The sequence below is a fragment of the Vidua chalybeata genome, chromosome 1 (assembly GCF_026979565.1).
Source record: "Vidua chalybeata isolate OUT-0048 chromosome 1, bVidCha1 merged haplotype, whole genome shotgun sequence".
NCBI lineage: Eukaryota > Metazoa > Chordata > Aves > Passeriformes > Viduidae > Vidua > Vidua chalybeata.
The window spans coordinates 22,767,226-22,781,522 of NC_071530.1; the positions used below are offsets into that span (position 1 = coordinate 22,767,226).

Below are 14,297 nucleotides of genomic sequence, written 5' to 3' on the forward strand. Positions count from 1 at the left end.
ACTATTACACAAATAATTGTCCAGTATTGATTAGGCTCATTCATTCATAGCTGCTTCCCCATTTTCTCTCTTTTCTCAAGGAATATTAAAATATCCTGCAATGTATTAGCTCTCATTTTCAGTGAAGAATTATTTTCTGCCTGTTTGTCCTTTCTAGAACTTCCTGCAAGTCTTTCCAATTTAAAACCATCTGTTCAACAATTGTTAACTCTTTGCTTCAAACCTAATAACTTCACTGTGAAATGAGTAATTCTGACATTTTACTTACAGCCTTATTAGCACAGTGCATGTTCCTACTGGGGCATTTATAGTAGTAGAGGGCATCATTTTCTCATAGACTTTTTATGAAACAACAAATTGTTAAGTAAAAATTCAGAATCTGGAAAGCAAGATTTAAATCAATCACCTGTTGAAGCTATTGTGAACATGTATACTATGTCCATAAGGAATCCAGGTCTTTTCTGTAATGCAGAAGTTAACTTTGATGTGAATTTGCTTGCTGTCCTTGAGTCCTGCTAGCTTTTACATCTCTGTGAATGTTTATAATATTGATGCTGTTTGTTTCCTTTTTTTTTTTTCCTGTCCACACTGTTATTTTCTACCTCCAGACTAGTAGAGGCACTTGAACATATTCATGCTGATCTAGAATGCCATGGGAGTAGATATATTTTCCTGGTGTCAAAAGTGAAGTCTGTATTTCTTTTTGTATTTCTGTACTACTTTTTTCACAGTACCCAATTTTTAGTGTTTTTTTCCTGCTTACAAGGAATAAATTTTCCAGTCATGGTACATGTTCAGAATCAGTGTGCCTTTTTTCAAAACATATTGGAAATTATTTATAAGTATTTTAAAGCAATGAAATAAACAGCTTTACAGCTATGATAGCTTTCAAACAAATTAACCAAAAGGATATTATAATATACAACCAGGATCTGAGCTCTTTCTTGTATCCCTTTTTTCTATTTTCTATGATCCTTTGGGAGGCACAGGGGGCAGAGGAGAGAGGTTATAATGAAAAAGATGATGCTGGATTTGTTGGAAAGGGGCAAACACTTTTCACGAGTGCTGGAGTAATTTTTTCTGGTAGCAGGAAAAGTATTTGTGTGTCTCCCCACACTGTGACTTGTGTTTGTCAGCTGACAGTTGAGTCCTATTCACAGACTAGAATAATTATCATCTGTGTTACTGTAAGTGATTGTCTGAAGACATACATGAGATAAGACTTGTAAGGGAAAATAATCTTTTATTACAACAGCTGATAACAGCTGGAAAAACCAGACAGGCTGAGAGGCACACATGCCTTTTGTCTTACTTACTTCTCTCTGTTTCTTGAAAACTGACTCCTGCACTCCTGTTTGGAAGACTAGTCATTGCTCAAGTGCATTTTGGGAATACTAATTTGAGATCCTAATTAGTCTTTCTCTGATTGTGAGTAACTTTTATAAATGAACAGCACTATCATAGGCTAATGGCTATATTAGGACCAGGACATAGGATGTTGTGGGTAATTTATCTTACTTGAGAGGAATTTAACTCAGATGCTCTGGTAAAGATTCATGTTGGAGACAGATGCATTCAGATAAACAGAAGAGGGACCTAAAGGCTGCAGGACACTTTTGATTGCCAAGAACTGGCTTCTGACTGCTGACCGCTTTATTGAAGCAGTATCAGTGCCTCCACCCATTTTACTTTTTTATTTTTTGTTGTCACTCAAGTATTCACTCTGAATAAATGTGCTTCTGTTAGAAAACAAGCAGCTGAGTAAATAGGTTAAGTTGACAGTTCATGATCTACAACAGAATACATTAGCAAAATCTTAATATTATTACTGACTCATAGTTACAGTTCAATAAGCCATTTACCTCAAACTAAGTAATTGTTAAATAAACATAACAGGAAGCTAAAAAAGGAAGCGCATAAAGAAGCTGAATCAAGGAAAAGCAACAAGAAAAACACCTTATTTTTTAGTATGCTTGCTAGAGCCTTTTAAAATATATCTAAATCAAAATAATAAGCTGCTCAACACTTTTAAGGTATAATAGAAAGGGAAACCATGCACATGGCTGCTAAGCCTTTGTTTTTGCAGACATGACTGGTTTTCTCATTTGCAGAATCATATTTGCTGTGAACAAAGGCTTTCCAATTGTCATATGAAGTTGACTAGGAAGCTATCCTGCAGCTAGAGAGGTATCAAATATTAATATTTGTGCTCATGTAGCCAAAGATGTGTGTATTGGATAAGTCTCGAGTCTGGATGTAGCTACAGCCTCTTGTAAAAACCAAATACAATTTAAAAATTACAGTGATAAATCAGTGCAATATGTTTTGTCAATAACTGATCCTAGGTAAAGTCAGATACATCCTCTGAGTCTAAGATGTAGCCAGATGAAGTGGAGACAATTGTGTTTACCAAGCAAGAAAATTTCTTCTTTAAAAAAAAAGGTTTTTTTTTAAGTTCAGAGTAGGAGGCAGCAGGGGATTTTCTATGTTAAAGACATAAACATACACAGACATAGATCATTCACTCTGTATTTTAAATACTGGGTTTCACAGGGCATCCTGAGCTGTTGTTTAATGAATGAGTTAAAATTAAGTTGTGGTTTGTACCACAGAGCAGCTAGATGATGTTCTGCAAGCCTGATGCAGTATGTAATGCATCAGAACAGTTTCTTCTTTCATTTTGGGTAAATAATGGTCATAAGAAGTCAGTGCCTCAGAGAACATTAAACATTGTCTGTCCTTCCCATAATTACATACAAGTTCCCCAGTGGATCGGACACAACCTTAATTTTCAAAACTGGGACTTATGCTTGGATTCCTTCTCCCAAAATAGGACTGCAACAGCAGGACATATGTTGCCCTTTTATCTTTTGTGAGACACAGGAATCAGAGGGGAGTTCACTGCTTGTCAGGAAATCCTTCCTCCATCTTCCCAGGCTAAAAGAGTGCTCAGGCAGCAATATGTAAATATGGTGTGCTCACCTCGTGATCCGCCACTTACCTTTTGGCTTTTATGCACACGGGCCATTAAGATTTGAAGTTTTGATGATCCCTTATAAGCTCTGTTTTTTTTAAATGAGGTTGTCATTCTTCCTGTAGTGTAACCATGGAAACAGACAGGGAACCCTTAAAGAAAGTGATCGAACATGCTGTGCTAATTAATCCTACCCTTCGGTTTTCTTTCAGTTGAAGGATGTGCTTAAATAAATTTTGCATGAGTAAGCATGTTTGGATATGCAAAGGGGTATAAAATATGTAGCAAGTTTTCTTGCAGAAGGATATGTGGAAAAACCCTGGTAACTGTCATCTATTTGTATCTGGACCATCAAAACAAGAAATGTATTATCTTAGTGTTTCACATATACATTTTGATAGCATTCTTTTTACATTGTAAATATATCTGAAAGTTTAGAGTATTTTTTCATATTTCATGTGTGATGACACACATGTGTGATTAATTTTGAGTGAAAGTGTTCATTATTGCTAAATGCATTCTTTATGCAGAGCAGAGAATTATTCAGAAAAAGCAAAGGTTTCTCCCTCCCTGCAAGAAAGCAGCTTCTCTGAGGCATTAGCCTGATTCAGGTCCTGTCAGTCCTGCACAAGGGGAGTGAGTGACTGACTGAGCAGTGGGACTGTGCCAAATTTTCCTCTTCCAGATTTTAGCTTTTGTAAGTATTTTGCTTGGTTGTTCACTCCTGCTTTCCATTTTCCCTTTTACTTTCCAAAGCAGTGTGTGTGGCTAACTAGGAAACCAATTGGCCACAACTTAAAACATGTAGCCTGTACTCATAAGCCTTTTGTTATGGTTTAACTCAAACTAGAACACCTCTTGACCTGGTGGTGCTGTCTGATTCCAATGTAGGGCCTCAGCTTGCTTTCACAAATTAAGATTTTGTTTAAATGTTTCTCAATTCCATTAATGATCCTCTTATAACTGAGAAACCATGTGCAGTGGCCAACCTCAAATGAAACTTTCATAGTGTTGGGGAGTGAAGAATGGATTAAAGAAAAACATTCAGTTGTCCAACAGGCTGGGACTAGCCCAAAAGGACCATTCTTTGAAAATAAGATGGATTTTCATTAAGAATTAATCCATCTGGAATGGATTAGAGGTGGAGGAGATCTAGAAGCAGTATACTGAGGAAACAGCATGGATGGCATTCCCAACAGGAGGGGAGGACTGGTTCCAGGCTGAAGAGTCGCAGGAGAGGAGGAAAGGTGTGCTTTGGCTGACTATAACACCTGCACAGCTGCATCCTTGTCAGTAAAGTGGCAGAAGCCAGCTGGCAGCCATGGTTATGGTATTATTATTTGCAACATAATTTCTGCTATGGAAGGTTGGATACTCATTTATCTCTACATGAAAGATTTGTGAAATGTGTGGGTCAATACCTTTGTGCCATGAAAATTTGAGTTTGTCATCCTACAAGCTCTAAAGTTTTTTGACAGTTTTCCCTGAAACACATGATGTGGCTTCTTCAAGAGGCCTTTCCCCCACCTTGGTTATGCCTCTTCTCCTAGGAAAACTTGGTAGAAGATTAGAATTTGCAAACAAATTTAGTCTTCCTCAGACAAGACTAATGGGGAGGGCTCAGAAAGGCAAAAAGGATGGAATCATTCACCATCCAGACTTCTCAAATCCTTTCATAATTTTTATATTGCTTAGTAGTAGTAGGTCCATATCCACAAATATGGTGGATATCCCAGTCCATATCCAGTAGCACGGAATACTGTTTCAGTTTACTCACATGGAGTATTGATGCACAGAAACTCAGGCTTGTTAATGGTTCTGTGTGCCAGGAATAAGAACTGCTCACCAGTTAGAGCTGTTGGTAGTTGCTGGTTTCCTAGAAGCAAAAACTTTAATCTGGAGGCAGAGACACTGTGGAACACATGATGTAACCTCTCCTCTGGCCTCTTTGGGGCTGTACCTGGCCAACCCTGGATTGTCTTTGTAACCAAATTGTTCATCAAGCTGATGGACAGATGCACAAACCTTAAAGAAATGGAGGTCTGCAAATTTAAAAAATAGGTATTCATGTTTCAAATGTAATTTTTAAAAGAATAGATCATTGCATACAATTCAAATTATTCCACTACACTGGTCTAATTGCTATAATCAGTTGATAATGCAATCTGCTGGCAAGATTGGCCATCATTGCTATGGAGATATATTCACTGACAGTAAATGTTCATAAATAGCTTTTCTAGTGTATTAAGAAGAAAGGGGCAAAGGACTCTCTTTTGCACTCTTTCGGGAATTCTCATGTTGCTTATTTCTTTCTGAGTGTATGACATTGCTTCTTTGTTTCTGTAAGGTGTAAAACATGACCTTCTGTTATAGTAATTCCATTTGTTTTCTGAAAGGAAAACCAGTAGTTCAGGAGGACACAAAAAAGCAGCCAGTACTGGATTCTCCTGCTTTCCATTACTTGTGCATGTCCAGTGTTCCCAGCAAGGAAGTTGATGTTCTCAAGGCAGTAGCTATGATCAGATAATTTAGAAAAAGCATTTTCAGGCCCATAATAGGAAGAGTCACCTTAGCCCTGAAGATCTTTTTCCATTTCTGGAGGAGAGAGTCCTCTATAGGAGAAACAGACTTGTAAACTTCTCAGTTTAGCATATGATGATCACTCTTTTACATAAATTGTGTAGTAACGTGAATTACTTTAAATGACTGACAGGCTTATAATACAATTATTGTAAATATATCTTTAGTAAGCCACAGATTTTATTGAAATGATTTCTGAAATTGGAGCACTGCCAATATGCAATTCTTGAGAGAGGATTTTTTTCACATACCATTTTCTACTGTATTGCTGCAATATTAATATTTATTTGAATGGTAATCTGTAAGTGTGTCTACAGCTTTCAAACGTAAACTTGAATAAGCAGGCTGGGCTTTGCAGTGCAAGCTGTTGAAGGTTTCCTAGGCTTCCCTAAGAAGCCAGATCTCATCTGTGGCATCATTTGTCTGGGAGTTTCCTTTTCATTTTCTTTTTCTAAATAACACTGAAATGGAAGACTATTCATACCTCAGGATGAGCAGTTAATGGCCATTAAAATCTTTGTTTATTTGTCTTTTATTTAGGTATACCACTGTATATCTTTGCATCTCTCCTGGGCCTGTGGTTGTCATTATGAAAAGCATATTTTATTATCCCTTCATAATATTCACAGCTCTGTTTAGCCAGGTACTTAACGATAGATGCTACCATTAAGTAAAGTACTCCAGTTCTAGAAGAAAAAGACTTTTGCAACATGCCTGTCACATTATGTGATAGGTGCTCATATATCCTTTGAGATTGTAACTGTACAGCAAACTATTTCTTTGCTTGGTTGACATTAATTTATTTGTGTTTACCCCACAGGTCTTGCAAGAGCTAAATCAGTTCCTAGTCATACATATTCCAATGAAGTGGTAACCCTATGGTACAGGCCTCCAGATGTCCTTCTGGGATCAACAGAATATTCCACCTGCCTTGACATGTGGTAAGTGTAGATGCTTTAGCGCTTGGTTTTTTAAGACATGTAAACCAAGTATGTAGTTGGATCATTGGTACAGGTTAAAAAACATATGTGTAGTGATATGTGTGGTTCATGCAGTATCTGCCCGAAGGAATCCCCTCCTGCCACCCTACTGGCTGGCAGCTGCTACCAGCTGTTGCTACAGAATTCACAGAATTCACAGAACCACAAGGTTGGAAGAGACCTTCAAGATCATTGAGTCCAACCCATGCCCTAACACCTCAACTAAACCATGGCACTGAATGCCACATCCAGTCTTTTTTTAAACACATCCAGGGATGGTGACTCTACCACCTGCCCAGGCAGACAATTCCAGGACTTTATGACTCTTTCTGTGAAAAACCTTTTCCTAATATCCAACCTATATTTCCCGTGACACAGCTTGAGACTGTGTCCTCTGGTTCCGTCAGTCATTGCCTGGAGAAAGAGACCAACCCCCACCTGACCACAACCACCTTTAAGGGAGTTTTAGAGAGTGATAAGGTCGCCTCTGAGTCTCCTTTTCTCCAGGCTAAACAGCCCCAGCTCCCTCAGCCATTTCTCAAAGGGCTCGTGTTCCAAGCCCCTCAGCAGCCTTGTTGCCCTCCTCTGGACGCGCTCAAGTGTCTCAACGTCCTTCCCAAACTGAGGGGCCCAGAACTGGACACAGCACTCAAGGTGTGGCCTCACCAGTGCTGAGCACAGGGGAAGAATGACCTCCCTGGTCCTGCTAGCCACACTATGCCTGGTACAGGCCAGGATGCCCTTGGTGCTTTGCAAGAGACTGTAGTCTGACTTTGTAGCCTTAGTGTGTAGTATTTTCCTATGGTGTAAAATTTGTTTTGCAAAAGACAAGACTTTTACCATGCCCACTTGTAGCAAGGAGAAAACCAGAATTCTCTGGCTGTGAGCATAAAGCCTCAGTTCTTAATCTACTGTATTTGGTAGCAGTAAATATTGTTGAATAGTCTTCTTTCAAACCTACAGATTTTATTTAGCAGATATAGAAGATTAGTTTGATTTGTATAATATATATCACCTTGTTCATTTTTGATTACATAATTTAGTCCTGTGTTGAACAAGGAACAAGGAAAGTATTTGGTTTTTTGGCTATTAAAACCACACTGGAACTCCTTAATTTATTTTGTAGTTTTTGAGGTGATAGGACCTCTGTAATCTGTACAAATTCTGAAATATGGAAAAAAAAATCCTCTTCCTTAGAAGGAAAGGAAGATGCTCTGGAATATGTTTGGGTTTTATTTGATTGCTTGTTTGCATTGAGTTTTTTTTGATTGGTTGGGTTTTGGATTTTTTAATGCATGTTTAACTTTTTAAACCTTTACAACTCATTCATTTGAGAAAATGTTCTACTGAGGAATTTTCAGAAAAGTACAGTAATTTTTTTGCAGTTCACTGAAATACAGGCAAACCAAAGTCAGAATTATGATAATATTAAAATCTAGGGGTAACTGTAAGATAAGGTTAAAAGCACCTTATGTTTTCATATGGTATGTGAATAATATTTTTAAGGTCATCTTGCAGTGTAATATTGAAACTGAAGACCTAGAAGGAAAATGTTTTGGCTGGGGAACTAAACATGAGGCTGTATTTAGTCCCGTAGCTGAAATCAGAGATTATGGGATAAAAACAGGTTTTCCTGAAAATCTTGGCTCCTGGGGACCTGATTTAGAAATCACAGGATTGTTTGATGTGAAGGGGTTACAGAGTATAAATACTAGAATACCTAATACTGAAGTGAGTGGTTAGTATAACTGGGCCCTGGCTGCTGCAGTTCCTTGAGATCTAAGGGAAGGTGAACCAAGAGGTAAAAAAGGGTCAGTGAGAAAACTCCAGATGTGACCACTGTGATATTACAAGTGTGCCAGAGAGACAAAGGCAGCATCTTCTGTATCATCTGGTTTTCCTGAGACCATTCTCCACTTCACAGGTCTAAAATAATTTCCTTCTGCCTCTCAGTTTCTCATCTATCCTAAAACTGTCCTGTTTTCCTAAATATCAGGTTCAACCTGGTGTCTTCACAGGTTGCATACAATCTCTGCAGCCCATCTGCTCCTGATGTTCTACAATCACCTCTTTTTCAAGTAATACCTCAGATGCCCTCAGCAAGAAGCTCAGCTTGCTTGGGGTGAGGCAAGACAACTGACTCAGAGGATGGAAATAGCTGGGAGAGATAAATAGTCCTTTCTGCTCACCTTCCCATAGTTCCCTCTACATTTGTTCAGTTCGTGAGCCACGTGTATTCGTGTATGTCTGCACATACATGAGTCAACTTGTAAATTAGAGACAATATACGGAAATGGCTAAAGAAAAATTTTAATGCTTTCATAGGGCAAACTGCTCAAAAAGCACTTTAAAATGCTTTCTTTTAGTTAAAAGCAATATTGGAAATTTTTTTTTTTAACTTTTCCCAGTTTAAAAAACACTGCACTGTGAAACTGAACAAAGGATCTTAAAACATTTTTTATTGTTGCTTCAAATTTTTCCATAAATAAAAATGGTTTTCTCCAAAGTTCAATAGCTTGTCAAAAATAGATCTTTTAACATTCCCCCAAATGATGATTTTAGTAAAAGAGGTATTAGAAGATCCAATGAAAATATGTGGTGTTCCTGTATTAAAGATTAAGTCATGTAGCTAATTAAAAGCATTTAAAAGTTACTACATCTGCAGACTGAGCATTTCCTTCATAATCATATGTTTACATTGAAATTACATGGGCAGCAGGCAGATCAAGGAAGGACTTTAAATGCTACTTCAGCAATCCAGGTCATTATTTTGTTTTCTGACAAAAAGGACTTGAGTATTGGGGAAGAACACAATAGTTACATCTTCAATGATATCAATAAATGATGTTCTCTTGCACAGAGCATTTCATAAAGGCCTAAAAAAAATCCTGGTGCTCAGGGATCAGAGGTGTGTGTTCTGTTTCAAATGAAAAACAATGTCAAATTCCTCTTGTACTCAATTTGTAGCCCTTACAATATTTTTTCTGCCCTGTACAAACTGAGGAACTATGAAGGGCTTAGGAAAAAGGGACCTAGTAATACAGTTTCATTCTCATGGCAGCAATTTGTGCAGGGGCTCAGCCTCTGCCACATCGGAAATCAGATGAGAGCAAATGTGAACTGTGTGTGACAGAAGAGCTGTAAATTTCTACTTCTGTGCTTTGCTGGCTTGCCTGAGACAGCACTTCTAGTTTGATTGTGAGAGGTGTAGCTGCCTGCTAACTTGTGCTTACTTGGCACATCTGACAGTGAGCTCTGCTGGAGCCCAAGCAGCCTTGGGGCTGTGCTTACACAATGGTTGTACAGAGCTGAGCCATAATTACATTAAAGCCATTTAGTGGCTTCCCAGAGTGGGAGGAAGGGAGACATGGAGAAACCTGTCTACCATCAGATTCCAAGATAATTTGGTAATTTGTTATCAAAAGTGTGTTTGTAGCATTAGCATTTTTATGCAATTACTGGCATTATGTCCTTATGGCAGATAGTGTGTGCTCTCCTGTGTCGTTGTTGATGATCTACATGATGACAAAACTAGGCAGCCACTTCACTAAATATTTAAATAATGTTAAGGTAGAAAGCACAGCTGTTTCCTCTATTTAGAGAAAATAAAAAAAAAAAAATAAGGTCACAGGGCTTTTTCTATAGCCATGATAAATGACATTTCATGGTGGTTCCTCGGGAACAGAAAGTGAGGCTCCCACAGAGTAGAAGACCAGCTGCATGAAAAAAGAGTCCAAATATTAACCACTGGACAGTGGCTGGGAAGCAGGTGGCAGAGGCTGCGGGCTATTTTTACACTTCATTTGCTGGTGTAGAGAATTAGAATAGTAACTAAAAGCTAATGATCCACATGCAATGTTACATTTTCCTGCTTTCTTTTTTAAATAGCCACTGGCATTAAAATAATATTAATGAAGATGTACATGCAATAGTGGTGTCAGGCTGGTGATGGAAATCAGTGTGTCAGGCTTTGTGATTTACTGCTGACAGCATTTGATACAGCAGCATTATATGAATGTATTATACTACCCACAACTGCATCAAAGAGTTGTGATAACCTTTGATACAGCTTTTTTTTTCCCCTTGCCTTGGTGAGGACTTACTAGTAGCTAGGAAAATGGTTTTGCATTGCCTCTGGTGTAACTTGTCCTAATCCTTGAATTTTACATTCCTTTGAAAGTCAATGCAAGGAAAATAGGCTTCAACACATAAAGGGTTTATGGATTACTAAAACCCATATATAAATAACACAGAAACATAGGGAAAAAATCCCTAAATTAACCTATTCTATTTGTTCCTTACGGGAAGAATATAATATTAGTAAATGAAGCAATTTAAAGAGGCTATTAAGTCCATTTGATTCTGGTAATGCATGCACTGCTGCTACATCTGGGTTGGTTACATCAAGAAGTCACCAGGGATATTTTATTTTGAAGTGCAGCTGTCTTTAAACTCTGTTTGCTAACAGCTAGCATTTTTTAATATATTCTGTTGTTTTGTTTATAAAAAAATACAGTCAGTCACAGTACATGTAACCTAAGCAGTTATGGGCTGGGATATATTTTAAATTCACTTTTATTAACTAGCATCAGCTATGTTTAGTGTTGCAGAAGAAATAAATTAAAAACTAGGCTAGTAAAATGTTACAAAATTGCTTCTTAAATCACCCTTATTTATTTTTGTTACATTTAGGTTGTTATACATTATTTCAAATCTTAGCTTAATTTAGGAAAACCTATTAATCTGAAGTTTTTCTATCCTATTATTAGAAAAATAAATGGTATATGAGAACACTTTTCACACATAGCCTGCTAAGAGTGTGGATTTGAGTGCTCACTATATTTCGATACATGCTTTCATGAATATTTGACCAATGAAGACCTGCAACCGTAATTAAGACATTCATTACATAAAAATGGATTTGGTCTTACACACAAATGCGCCAAATTATGGTTTTTACACGAGGGACATTACAAAGGCATTTTTATCCTGTTTCTCTTGTAAATGGTTTGCAGTGAGAGAAATATGAGAGCAGTAGTCCCAGTATGCCCTGAAGAAATACTTCTTGGGGCCTGAGAGAGAAAACAGCATAGGGCAAATTAGCTCTTTTGCCCTTGATGTTCCTCAGGATTATGACTTCCACTCCAAAGAAATGCTAATGTGTAGGATTAGGGTATAAAGGTAATATTGCAGTAACTATAAAGGTATTGTTAATAAAATTTCTCTCGCTGTCAGTGAGTTCTTCAAAAGTTTTATCAGCTGAATTAGCTTTTGATTGGAAAATTCTATAGGCTCAGATTCATGGAAATGCTTTGTGTGAGGAAGTGAGGAACTGTCTGGGTCTGTGGTTATGGGAAGTGCATTTCAGTTCCTGAAATGCTGAAATCTAAATTCCACTTTTATCCATTTGCAACACCAGATTTGCTATTATTTTTTTATTGCTAGAAATACATTTCCTGTGTGTAAGGAAAGTACATTACAAAAGTATCTGGATGCAGAAAATGAGGAAGTACATATTCAACAAGAAAGTGTCTCTTGGCAAAATGCTGCTCAAGTTTGAGGAGTATTTTCTTTTCTTGAGCTTATTTTGACTCTGCTTTTATAGAATGAGTGAGTCCAATAGAAAGAATCCCACAAGAAGGGATCATGTACTTTTTAATCCTTCATGAATATAGTATTTCTTAATATAGAAACTGAGTATTGATACAAAATAAAAAAAAATTCTGGAGCTTTTATTTCTAGGTATTCAGTGACACATGCAAGAACATGACCACTCTATTTTTTTGTAAGTACAATACCTTGAGCTATCAGTTTAGTTTTCATTCATTGCATATGCTTCCTGCACAAATTTTAATGTTTTTTGTCATCATGAAAGGGAAATTTTGGTTATCTCATTACTTCTGAGGTGACAACTGCTGTTTGCCTTATTGCCACTGTATTTTTATCAGACTGTATCATCCATTAGATGTTATTTCTTATATATCAAAGAAAGACCAACCAAATTCCAACCAACATGAACAGACATGTTAATGAGAGACAAATTCCAACCAACTTCAGCATTTGTGGGTATTCCGTTAGTCTTCCACAGTAGAAATAAATCAGATTTTTGTCAGTTAAGGAGAAAAAAGTCCTTTGCTTTATATTCCTTTCCCCCCAGATTTGTTTTTATCATTGTGTTCATAAGCAGGATGATGAAGAAACATGACATTTTTTCCTGAATAAATCAGACAAGATAAAAATCTCTTTGCCCTTACAACATGTATATTACCAGGATTTTATGGAAGATGCTACAGTATCACATCTTGGTGACAGATCCATAAAAAAGTAAAGCAGCGGGATTTTGAAGGGGAGTGTGTGTAGGTTTTGTTTGTGGTTTTGTTTGTTTGTCTGTTTGCTTTTTAATTCTGATATATTTAGCATTACAAACAGTGTGTTTGGGAACACACACTGTTTGGGAAGCTTGAATGAAAACTCTGTTGTTCCTTTGAATTTCAGACATCTCACCGGGGATTACTGAAAGGAATTACTTGGCTTTCATAAAATGCCTTCCCACTCTGAAGCCAAACCCTGCACACAGAAAACAGGCTTAATGACTAGATAAAAATATTATGTGAAGACCCAGCATAGGTTTTCATTGCAAAGGTCATGCTGAATATTATCACCTGCATGGAGCCTGCTACAAAGCAGATCTGTTCAAGGCAGAATATTCAACACTTTAAAACATATATAGTAAGAATATAGGGTTTCTATATACTTGATTTAAATATAAACTAAAACTTGGTTTGGAAACAGCTCCTCATTCTGGAGCGTGTCTGTACTTTCTTTTATGTCTCCATCAAAGAAAGTCGTAATATTAACTGAAGAAACCATCCCTTACATATTGTGCTTTGCCAAAGCTGTTATGCTTTTTTTGTTTGTTTGTTTTACAGTATTCAAGTACAGATATGCTGGAGATTCTTGTAGTAATAAGGATCTTTGTTAGACAGAGACAGAAATGAGAATCCGTAAGCCAAACTTGTAAAATCAATCTACCAGTAAGAAAGTTAATTTTAAGGGAATACCCTTCTGAATTATAAAAGCTGTGCAGAAAAAAGCTGACAAAAAAAGAAGGTTCCTGAGGCATTCAATTTCATTTTTACAGGCTCATTTACTATGTCAATTCAAGTGCAAGAGAAGCCATTCAGCTGTGCTAGTAATTCTTACTCTGTATAAGGCAGTACAGTGACACCCAGAGTCCCAGGAAATTAAGGACAATAGAAGAGCAATATTAGATGGCATGGCCATGTATGGTCTCATCAATATATCAATAGGCTTAGTCATGCTTTTTGTCATCAGAGAGTAAACCACCCATTTCAGCATTATATGGCTGTCACTTTTACTTTGCAAGTTTATCCTCTGCCATTGCAATGGGAAGATCTCTGAACAACATTGCAGCATTATATGGCTTATTTATCCAAACTCAGAAGTCCTATAAAGAGAGTAGGAAAATCCAAACTCAATACACCAAAATTTGTTAAGGTAATATTCTTTTGTCAAAAATTATTTATATGTGCTTCCTGAAAATGTATGGTGAACATGCACAAATTCATCTAAATAACATACCCTTGGAGATGCATGCACCTGAAAAGCCTCTATTTCATATTTTAAGGAGTAATCTTTGCATCATTGAAACTAGAGCTGGGACTGGTGCATGAGATCATCCTGTCCACTCTACTGTTACTGCAAGTCTATTTCCTGAAGAATATTTTTAAGTATTTCAGCTT

The 14,297-nt window shown here is 37.1% G+C and overlaps 1 protein-coding gene across 2 annotated transcripts in view; it reads left to right on the top strand.

Annotated features, from left to right (window-relative positions):
* CDK14 (cyclin dependent kinase 14) overlaps positions 1–14,297 on the top strand; it is a 318,431-nt gene that overhangs the window by 173,507 nt on the left and 130,627 nt on the right. For both annotated transcript variants that reach the window (XM_053941947.1, XM_053941953.1), the window contains exon 9: positions 6,375–6,495. In XM_053941947.1, the coding sequence (XP_053797922.1) occupies positions 6,375–6,495 (121 nt within the window). The remainder of the gene's footprint in view (positions 1–6,374; positions 6,496–14,297) is intronic.